The 11,504-nt window shown below is 34.5% G+C and overlaps 1 protein-coding gene across 1 annotated transcript; it reads left to right on the top strand.

Annotated features, from left to right (window-relative positions):
- Positions 1-2,211: 2,211 nt before the first annotated feature.
- LOC112026659 (3-phosphoinositide-dependent protein kinase 1) lies at positions 2,212-11,196 on the top strand. Its single transcript, XM_024059350.2, has 11 exons — positions 2,212-2,970; positions 4,678-4,858; positions 5,032-5,084; positions 5,869-5,970; positions 6,040-6,148; positions 6,233-6,311; positions 6,548-6,713; positions 8,241-8,375; positions 8,519-8,685; positions 9,706-9,928; positions 10,739-11,196. The coding sequence occupies exons 1-11, from the start codon at positions 2,800-2,802 to the stop codon at positions 10,820-10,822; spliced, it is 1,470 nt and encodes a 489-aa protein (XP_023915118.2). The 5' UTR covers positions 2,212-2,799; the 3' UTR covers positions 10,823-11,196.
- Positions 11,197-11,504: the final 308 nt, after the last annotated feature.

The following is an 11,504-nucleotide window of genomic DNA, read 5'->3' as shown; positions in this document are numbered from 1 at the left end:
TTAATTATGAATGTCAATTTTATTACCATCTTTAAATTTCAAATACTGTCATATACAAAAAAAAAGAGAGTTAAATTATTATAAAACTAAAACAAAAAAAAAAAATTTTAGCCTATTTTTGATTTATGTGTCGATTTGGTTGCAAATTGTTTTAATTAGTGATCGATTTCATAATATGGCTTCGTCTCTATTCTCTCTTGTTATAGGTATTTGCTTCTTAACAACATAAAACAAAAAAAATTATTATAGGTCCATTCTTACCTCAACAAAAAGGAGTTTATTGTTTATCTTTATCCAAAAGAACCGATGTTTTGTTTACGTTAACTACACTGGGTAGAATGTGATGGTAATATAATGTAACAACTAACAAGTTACATACCAACTTGTTACATTAATTACACTGCGTAGAATGCGATACTAAAATGATGCAATATCAATCAATATCAAGTTACCAACTTGTTAGGGAATAACGTTAGAACAATACTTACGGCGCTAAAGAATAACATATCAAGAGAGAATAGATTTTGTAGTCTCTGCTCTCTACCATTGATAGAATAAAGTAACTATAGTACATAAAGTTACTTGCATCAATGCCTTAACAAAATTACACAATACCCTATACTAACATTACTAAGCAAATATAACGAGAGTAATGAACATGAGAATGTGTCATTTTGCTTATAATATGAGCCTCTATTTATACGTGAGGCCTCAATAGTTATTGACAGAAATTTGTGCCACATGAAGTATTATCAGTGATCCTCTAGGAGGACCCTTGTCTATTGTGTTATTATTAGGCGTTAACTTCTCTTTTAAAATATCATAAATACAATAACCGACCAACCCTAGTATTTCTAATAAGGGATTGCCACGATATCCATTACGTGTTAGCCATGCTATGTTGTTTTTTTGGCAGTCCTCCATGATTTGATGCACATGTCTCATCCCTTTGGTTCCATTTGCATTTTGGTCATAATAGTAACACACCAAAATAGGAAATACTATACATATGATCAACATGTGAGAAGCATTTGTTTTTTTTTTTTTTTCCCCAAATAAAATCACCCCAATTAAAATCACTCCTAGACTTAGGTGAATTAATATCCTAGAGAGTTTATAGGGTAACTCTACCATCGATTTTTTAAAAATCTTGTTCATCCATTGTTGCCGTTGTTGCCATTTTTTTTTTATAATTTTTATAATTTTTTATTATTTTAATTTTTTTAATATTTAAATTGATAAAAATCTTTTGCCATTTTTTTTTTATAATTTTTATAATTTTTTATTATTTTAATTTTTTTAATATTTAAATTGATAAAAATCTTTCTCATCATTGTGATTAACATATTATCAACACTTAAACAAAAAATTGATTAACACTATTTATATTTATTTATTTAAATTATTGATAATGTGACGAAAATGATCAACTCATTTCATAATTAATGGATAAAATTTTAAAAACTCCATACTAGAATTACTCTAAAAACTCTATAGAATACCAATTAGGAATGATCATGAGTTGGGTTTGGGATGAAAATTGCTTTTCTAAATCCAAACCATTCCCACTCATATTGGAAAGACTTAAACTTGTTTATCTAACCACGATTCGGGTCAAATAAGTTGGATTGAGTTGGGATGACCTAAAATTGAACATCTTAAAAACTATTAACAAAAATTAAACATTAGTAAGAACTTCTACACTAAATTATAAACGATGTTTTAGGAGAGAAAATAGAGGCAAACTTACTTTTATTATAAAAACTCTAAGTCTCTTTGTATAAACAAAATTAATAATAGGATTACTTTAGTAATCTAAACACATAATCGAGCCTGAGTTGAATTTGAATATTTAAGATATAAGAAAAACCAAACCCTTTTCTAAGTCCTCATGATGTTCATGAGGTTCATGGTTTGAAGCCTTTAACAAGCGTTTTGAGATCATCTCTAAGAGATTTCTTCCTAGTTTCTAGTGTTTGTGGTTGTGGAATGATGAATTACAAACATTCCAGTGAATAGTCAAATGCTTAAAGAGAGCCTTGGATATCTTGTTAAAAACCATTCTCTAAATCAATAATCGTAACAGATCAAGTTTTCACAGGCGGCCAAGATTTAAGAATTTTGTAACTTAACTGTCAGTTTCAAACCGGAGATATTAATATATAGGACATAATATTTATATATATATATATATTTTTTGCTAGATATGGTTTCCCAATCATAAGGAGCATCAGCATCACCCCCCTACTCTGATTTCCCTTTTTAGGTGTAGAGAGAGAAACAGAAAGAGGAGATGTCCATCATTCAATCCCATGTGCCATTCTCTCCTCTTCAATTCCCATACCTTCCTCTCCTCCATCAAATATAATACCAAACCCAAATACACAAAGCTCTGTCTCAGTCTCTCTCTCTCTCTCTCTCTCTCTCATCATCCAATATTGGAGTTTGAGAGTACTTTCTAGGGGTTTTGAAAATTGAAAAACAAAAACAAAGCCAAAGCCCAAAGCTTTAAAGCTGATCACACACACACACACACACCTTCACCTCTAAACACCACACTCACACACATACCCATATACCCCCAATAAGGGAACCCCAACTCTCTTACCTTTTCTTTTTCAGAGAATATTATCAATTATCAAAGACACAGTCTCTCTGATCCAATTGGTCAAGCTCTCCTCCCAAAGTTTTCATTTTTATCTTCATTTTTTATTCTCAGGAGAGAGAGAGAGAGAAAAAAAATGTGGGTTCAGAGAATATGTAGAGAATATTGAAGGGAGTGAAGAGAAAAAAAAAGAGATGTTGGCAATGGAGAAGGATTTTGATTCAAAGTTGAAACTTCAGGCCACTTCTTCCAATGGTGGGAATGTCCAGAAATCCAAGAGCTTTGCTTTTAGGGCACCCCAGGAAAATTTTACTGTTCAGGATTTTGAATTGGGCAAGATCTATGGCGTTGGTTCCTATTCCAAGGTTTTTATTTTGGAAACCATTCTTCCTTTTTATTTTTTAGATTTTTCTTCATTTTTTGCTTTCTGGGTTGTTTTAGTTTGTTTTGTTTTTGCTATAGATTGCTGGCTTTTGATTGAATGTTTGTGTGTGAACGGTATATTTGTATCAGTTCTTTTAACATGTGATAAAAGTTCAAAATTTATTTTCTTCTTGGTGTGTTTATTAATGGGCAGTAATGGTCAATGGGTATTTGAGCAATAAAGCTATTGGGGGAGTTATTGGCAATATTATGGTGGATTATATTCATATGTGGAGCAAGTATAATTATGAATTAATGCAAACCCAGGTGGGTCTTGCTCAATAGGGGAGTTTCATTTACAAGGAAGGTAGTTTTGATAAATTGGGCCCTGAAATGAAGATGGATGTGATGGATGGAACATGGGGTTTGATTTCAGTGCCCTTTTGATTGGTTGCTGGGAAATCTGAACCAAAGATCCTTTGCTTGTTTTTTACCCTCAGAAAATGCAGCTCTTCCAAGCTGTATGGTTGGAGTTAGTTTTATAGCATGCTGGTTTTTCGTCTTTTCAGTTCCAAAACAACACACACACACACGCAAAAAGAAGACTCAAATCAAATTTTTACCCCCCCCCCTCTCTCTCCAAAAAAAAAAAAGAGAAGTGTTGTATGTCCACAACATTTTCACAACAAATCATAGATGTTATGTTGTTACTGTTGGTTCACCATTGCACACCCTTGGTGCAATGGTCACTCCACAAGTATAATTGCTTGTGGGGTGTGGGAGGGCAACAGCTAGGGTTCAAGTTTCTAAGAGAGAGTTTTACACACATGTATACTTAGATTATGCTATAATTGAATTTCTATTTTGTTAAAAAAAAAAAAAGAAGAAGTTGTTATTGGATATAATTTGAACCCACCACTACCCACCAATAATAACTAGTAACAACCTGCCACCTAAGATATTTGTTGTGAAAGTGTTGTGGACGTTACATTTTTCAAAAAAAAAAAGTGAGAATTTTAGAGAAAAAATTTATGAGCTGAGTACATCGTGTGGGTTGTTATGACAGCATGGCCTGTTGGAATTTATGGAGATTCTCACCTGCGCTTTTATAGGTTTAAGCTTAGAGCCACCAAAACACAAAAAAGAGTAAGGATGTGATAAGGGGTAGACTATTAATTATGATGAGTAGTTAGTCTGTGATGCTATCTAAGACCAATTTGGATGCTATGTCAAATTATTTTCTTATGCAACTTACCTCTTGTCATGTGAATGATTGATTACAATTGATGTGATATGCCATGGTAATTTTCTCAATTGGTTGGCCGTATGTATTGATTGACAATCACCTGTCCTTTTTTACCTCAAGGTTTCTGTTGTGTGCTTTATGAGGATGATTTATTATTTTTCACAGACAGAAAAGTTTAGTCACATTGCTTTGGTTTTCGTTTGTTTGACATGCCAAGGTTGACCAAATTTGAGGCTTTCCATTTCTGTATTTAGAGCTAATATCATACACATGACTCTACATGCAAGAAAATAATAGTTATAATTATCTGTTCTATTCTCCAACCTCTTATTCTCTTCTTTAAACTGTTGTCGACTCTTATAGTTGTGTGGCTCATATCATCTCTTCTTGTCTGTGTTAAATGTGTAATTATTGATATATTTCTATTGATCTTCTTTGAATATTGAATAAATGATACTAACAGGTTGTTAGGGCAAAGAAAAGGGACACGGGAATTGTGTATGCATTGAAGATCATGGACAAAAAATTCATTACCAAAGAAAATAAAACAGCTTATGTGAAGTTGGAGCGCATTGTACTTGATCAATTGGATCATCCTGCCATTGTGCGGCTATATTTTACATTTCAAGATACTTTTTCACTGTGTAGGTATTCTTATTGTAATTTTGTAGCAGTATTTTATTTTTTGAATACTGCTTCGGCTTCCCAACTTTTTTACTGGTGTTCTTTATGTACGCTTTGTTCTTTGTTATGCCTTTCTGGTTTTTCCTTATTTGGATTATCATTTGATGTTGATTTCTTTTATTATATCGTGAAGACATGGCACTTGAATCCTGTGAAGGTGGAGAACTGTTTGATCAAATAACCAGGGTAAGAAATTTTATAGCATGCATCCATTGTGGAATCATCTCTGATTTTTCCAAAGAAAACTTCTTTGGCCACTTTTTCCATGTTTGATATAAGCAAATAGAAAAATAGAAGATGGTGTTTTTCTGTTTAATATGTAGCTTTGACGCAACTCATCCCACTTTTGGAAGTTTTATGGTTATTTGCATCTTGTTTGTGAAAAAAGAAGAAGCTCAAAAGGCGCCAATAATGGTAGTGCTGCTGAAGTACATGGGAAGAGGGTGACCAAAGCGAGGGGAAAGAGGGGGGATGGTGGTGAGGGAGCAAGGCCAGTCGTCTTTTATAATAAGAGCTGTCCATAAAATTTAAAGAGGAGGAAATCTTAATAAAAGGAGTAACACATATTTTTACTTATATATATATATATATAAATAAAGTAGTAATGCACATCCAAGAAATTGAAGTCCTTGTAAACTTATGCTCAGGAACTTTTCCATTCGTCCAAATTTCCCTACCATGTCATCAAAAGCCTTTTATTTCTTTGCAACGAAATACCCTTCACCAGTGACAATGGAAAGCATCCTACTTTTCCCCCCTCCTAACTTCCCTCTGTTATTGGACACCAAATTCATCACTGTATTAGGCATAGACCGGTTAAGCCCAAAATCTCTCTCTCTCTCTCTCGCTTCTGAATATTTGCTTTGTCAAAATATCAGGAATTCCAATCTGTTGTTATGTTTCCAGTATCTGTTGCTGCCTTTTAGCTTGTCATTCTACAGTATCCACTATTGGTTAGTTGTATTTGCAGAAAGTTCGTTTGTCAGAGGATGAAGCTCGCTTCTATGCAGCAGAAGTTGTAGATGGACTTGAATACATACATAGTCTGGGCTTGATACATCGTGATATTAAGGTAGTTTCCAAGTTGGCTTGTACTATTTCATTTGTATATGAATGATTCTAAAAGTTTTTCACATGGCAGCCTGAGAACTTGCTGCTTACTTCGGATGGACATGTTAAAATTGCCGATTTTGGGAGTGTGAAGCCTATGCAGGATAGCCAAATTACAGTCCTTCCAAATGCTGCATCAGGTTGGAGTAGATCTTGTCATGTGGATGCTGTTAATTCCACTTTTGAGTGATATGTTAAAAATTTTCAGTTAATGCCTTGTCCAGATGATAAGGCCTGCACGTTTGTGGGGACAGCTGCATATGTCCCTCCAGAAGTTCTCAATTCTTCTCCTGCAACATTTGGGTGAGTGACTTTCTTTCCTTGATTACGCAAGGCATATATAAGTTAGAATGCATTGTTATTGCAATTAATACAAATTCTTAAGTTTAATGCTTCTACCATAAATTTATATTTATTGAATTATTCACTTCAATCAATACTTGGTTCTTATACTTCACCTTGTTCATTCTTTTAGTTGTTAATGTTGTACTGCCTTCGTAGGATAACTTCCTTTGCTTTTTCTGAACATATTAAAACAGAAATGACCTCTGGGCACTTGGCTGCACCTTGTACCAAATGCTTTCAGGAACTTCTCCTTTCAAAGATGCAAGTGAATGGCTTATTTTCCAAAGAATTATAGCCAGAGATATTAGATTTCCAGATCACTTTTCAGAGGAGGCAAAAGATCTCATTGACCGGTTATTGGTAAGCTACAACTGCAGTTGTTATTAGCTTGAGGGTTCTTGTAAGCATGCTCTGATTGTGTATGTTGGGGTCCTACTGTTTCTTTTAAACATCTTTATCAGGGCAAAAGAATAATGTAGAATTAATCCCAAGAGATTATGGTGTGCTTTTCAGCTATAATCTTTAGGAAATGACTGTGCTATAGGGCAAGCTCATGTTGCACTGGTTTGAAGGCACGTGGTTTTATTTTTCTGTTTTAGGGAGCGAAAACCCTTATATCCCCATGATTTACAAATAGTGCTTCTTGTTGGAAGAAAACTTTGAAGAAGGCAACTACTGTATTCAGTTGAAGACAGGGAGGGTGGATCTTGGGAATAGTGTAGCTGCTGTCAGTTTTGCTTCCATTAAAAGCCTATATATAACATCATAAAATGGTTAGTTGACTACCATGACTAGCAGTAGGATCACCACCCTTGAGAGTCCAGTTCAACAACAACCAATCCTTAGTCCCAAATTTTTTGGGGTCGGCTATGGTGTGGTTCCTTAAGGACCTCAACAGATTAATCAAGGTCAGCCACATGTACGTAAAGGACGCTCCAATGAATATCTGTGGTGAATTCCTTCATAATAGAGTGACTAAGTTTTACGTTGGCAGTCAACCTACAGCAACCCTCATCCTTTTCTCAAGCTTGGGACTGGCTGCGGACAAAGTATATGACACTAAGCATAGACATAGGTCTAGTTCCTTGAGAGTCCTATTGATTTGCTTTATTCATTAGTGAATTTTAAATTGTTTACTTTCACAGTTCGTCATATTTGTGAACTATCACATATCTTGCACTACCTACAGTTCTGACTTAAAATTAATAACACAGATTGATAAATTTCTGACATTGAAATTAACTGCAAAGAAAACAGATGTAATCCTAGACTACATATAATCTTTTGGTCCACTTTTGGTCCTAGCATACAATGCATCGATAATGGCCTACAATATAACTTTTTGTCCATATATTTTCAAGTAGGAAGGTATTCAGATAGGATAAACAAAAAAAATCCACGTATAAGATGTGCATAAATTGACAAAGATCCAATGAGAGCAAGTAGGAGCCATTTTGATCTAAGAAAGACTAGAGAACCATCCCACTTATCTTTGATTTCGTTTTTCCTGGAAAGTGGAAGGTCCTTTCCTCTGCTTGGTAACATGTTCTAATGATTGAATTTCATCCTTCAGTAAATAATCAAGAAATTTCCAATTATTATCAGAGTTTGTAATTGTCAATATAGTTAGGTGCTTTTGTTAGTTTTCCAAAAAATGTTTCTTTAGGGGAAAATATCTTTATTTATCAACAAAAATAAATCTTTCAAGGCTTTAAATTCATTTTTCTCTCGTGAGGGAACAACGCAGGCATTTACAGAAGATCTATTTTTGAATATATGTTGATTTATTTTTTCTTACTTAATCTCTGTTGCATGTGATAGAATGTTTAATTGACATTGCTTGATGAAGTGAATAATTGCCCTAAATTAGCCACAACCATGATGCAGGATTTAGATCCCAGCAGGAGACCTGGCGCAGGACCTGATGGTTATGTGGTACTCAAGATGCATCCCTTTTTCAAGGGCATTGACTGGAAGAACTTAAGAGGGCACACCCCTCCAAAACTTGCTTTGGAACGAGGGGTATGGCTTTGGCTATGTGTCAAACTGCAATCTATAAAGAAATCTCACTACCTCTAAGAATCCTTGCCTTCACTGATTGAATAATTCTAAAAAAGGTTTTTTTTTTACATCAATTTTGATAATTGTTTTCTCTAATTTTTTAGGCTCCCTCAAGTGAGGGTGAGGATGTTCAAGATTCATCATGGAACCCTACACACATTGGGGATGGTTCAGACAGACAAGCAGATGGGAATTGTGGTGCTGCTTCATCATCTGAAGGGTCTGGCCATATAACTAGGCTTGCTTCAATTGACTCATTTGATTCAAAATGGTATTGGTTCAACATCTTTATCTTTATTCTTAGCATCTATTGTGCTTTACTGTTAAGAAAATCTGGTGTTTCTTTGACTAGCAATTCTATCTGTTGCGAGCTCTACATTTTTAAGAGTATAGATATTACTCCCTCTGTCCCATTTTGTTTGTCCAATATTCCATTTTTTGCTGTTTGCAAATGGTTGTCTAGTTTTTGAAGTCGATGGTCATTAATTTACTGACTTACTAATATTCCCCTGCTCTTTATTGTATTCATGTTTAAAATTCTTGAAGTTTATAAGGGTAATTTGAAATCTTCTACACTTTTCTTTGAGATATGATGCATTAAATGAAGTTCACTTAAAAGTTTAGATTTTCTGAACTGGACAATTAAAATGGGACAGAGGGAATTGTTGTTGTGCTTGTTACTTTGAAGGTGTCTCAAATGTTCCCATGCCCAAGATCATGATTGGACTTGATCTTAATTACACCATCCATTCCATTGTTAGTGGTTCTCATGAAGGATGCCCTGTAAATTTTGATGCAATTTGCAGATGAAATATAAATCTGCGTAGGTTTTGTAATAAAGCTTAAGCTTTTCTAGATGGTAAGTACAAGGAAGATTCACATGATTTTATTAGGGACTTGGACTCCAAACGTTTACTCTCTTAGAGCGTTTAAACTGTTGAGCTCAGTCAAGAAACATGCATGGAAAGAAGTTGTAAAGATCAAGTTGCTGTGTTCCAAGAAAGGTCCTCATTGGGGCTATCCAATAAATTCACCTTCAAAAAGGACATTTGGCTAATTTCTCTAGAACTTGGGCTGAAATAATTTTTCTTTGTTGATGTTTTAGATTTTTGAGAAGTATGAGGGGAAAGGAGCTCTATAATTATCCTTTCATTTCTGTCATACTTTCTGAAATTCAAATTGATTTTGAATCTGTAACGTTTGTAGGTTTTGCTTGGCCATCAACATGTGTTCTTTTGTTTGTGTATGCATGGTGACCCATATCTAATCTGAATACTAACCATGTTAACAGGCAACAGTTCCTAGATCCAGGGGAATCTGTACTTATGATCTCAATGGTGAAGAAAATACAGAAATTAACTAGCAAGAAGGTGCAGCTTATCCTCACTAACAAGCCAAAATTGATTTATGTGGACCCTTCAAAGCTGATTGTGAAGGGAAACATAATTTGGTCAGACAATCCTAATGACCTCAACATCCAAGTCTCAAGTCCTTCAAATTTCAAGATCTGCACAGTAAGTCCCCCTTGCTCCCTGCTCTATTATCATCAAGGGCATATTTCCAGTTAACTCTGTCCCCCCTCTACCCTACCTTAGCTTCAAAATAAACAAGTAAATAACAAGTAAAAAAAATATTTAGCAGTAGCCAATCATAGTGGGCCTCGTCATTGTATTTGGAATTCGCAATAATCTTTCTCTAATAATGTATCATATAATACATAAATCTTGAGTGTTATGATGTGCAGTTTTAGTAATTTTTATCTTCATACCCTCCCTTTGTTCCTTAGCTCTCTCCTGTGTAATTAGTATCCTTTCCTTTCTTTTTTCTTTTTTCTCTTTCTTTCCCATTGTACTTTTCTCTCTGCCTCATGTTTTTCCGCATAAGGTAGTTTCTTGAATATATATCTTTATTACTTATCCAAAAAAAAAAAATGTAGCCAGCATGAGAATTTAGAAAGCATTACTTTCATTGATTATTGCAGCAAAATTATTTTGATAAGTGATAGAAATTTTATCAATAAAATAAAACTGTCTAGTAGACCAGATCTGTACAAGAATGTTTCATAAAGTTTTAAAATCTGAATTTCATAAACTCAAGAAAGAAACAAAAGAAGTTGAAGAGTAGCACTATGAAAAGCACACATTGAAACATACAACACACAAGAATTTTTAAGTGAATAAACTGAGAGCTCCACCCCCTCATAATTCCAGTTATTGCAGCAAAAATTGAATTAAGAACTAAATTTATAGGGTTTTGGTCCTACTTCTGTTCCTTCTTCTTTTTTAGATCTTCGTTTCCTGATTCTAATTTATGTAATTGTTCAGCCAAAAAAGGTGATGTCATTTGAGGATACAAAACAAAGAGCATGGCAGTGGAAAAAGGCAATCGAAGGGCTTCAAAACCGGTAAAATTTGTTTCGTGGTTTTGACAACATATTCTTTGGATGTTATAATAGTGTAGAGGAACGTGGAGATTCTCAAACATTTGACACCCCTGAGAATTATTTATTCAATGAAAGAGATTTGAGTTGCACATTCGGCTCTTCCAAGGTGCAAAGCTGTTCCCCCTCCTCTCACTGCTTTTGTCTGAGTTTGTGATGAGGGTTTTTTTCCATCCTTTTTTCACGCATTGTGTGGTAATCTGTACAATGTGAAGTTGTAACTGTAGGGTTTGTAGGGGGGGTGGGTTAATCACTTGATACTGTATGAAAAGGACATTACTTAAATGAAATTTTCTTTTTGTAAAATGATTACTGTATAACAGCAATTTTGAGATTGTTCCATTTGGTTTCTTAGCATTTCATATGCATGCAATTTACTGTGATTGGTGTTCATGCCCTTCATAAAATGGCATCATGTTTTGGCCCTCTCGAAATGGAAAGTAGCTATTGAGCTCTAACTTGACTGACACGTCGTCCTATTATAAGTTGGAGATGAAGGGCGATGTCATGGGTTCAAGATCCATTGGGTGCATGTGTAACTTAACCGATTTAAAAAACAGATAGTGCTCAGTCTGTAAGTGTAAGAGTGCTTAGCCTTACCTTTTGAGTTTCACATCAGTTTGCTTGAGACTTTGACGGACTGAGCTAAA

This window comes from Quercus suber, unplaced genomic scaffold (genome assembly GCF_002906115.3).
Source record: "Quercus suber isolate HL8 unplaced genomic scaffold, Cork oak 2.0 scaffold_561, whole genome shotgun sequence".
NCBI classification, from domain to species: domain Eukaryota; kingdom Viridiplantae; phylum Streptophyta; class Magnoliopsida; order Fagales; family Fagaceae; genus Quercus; species Quercus suber.
Note: the sequence above shows the minus strand (reverse complement) of the source record. Positions and strands in the feature narration are given on the sequence as shown.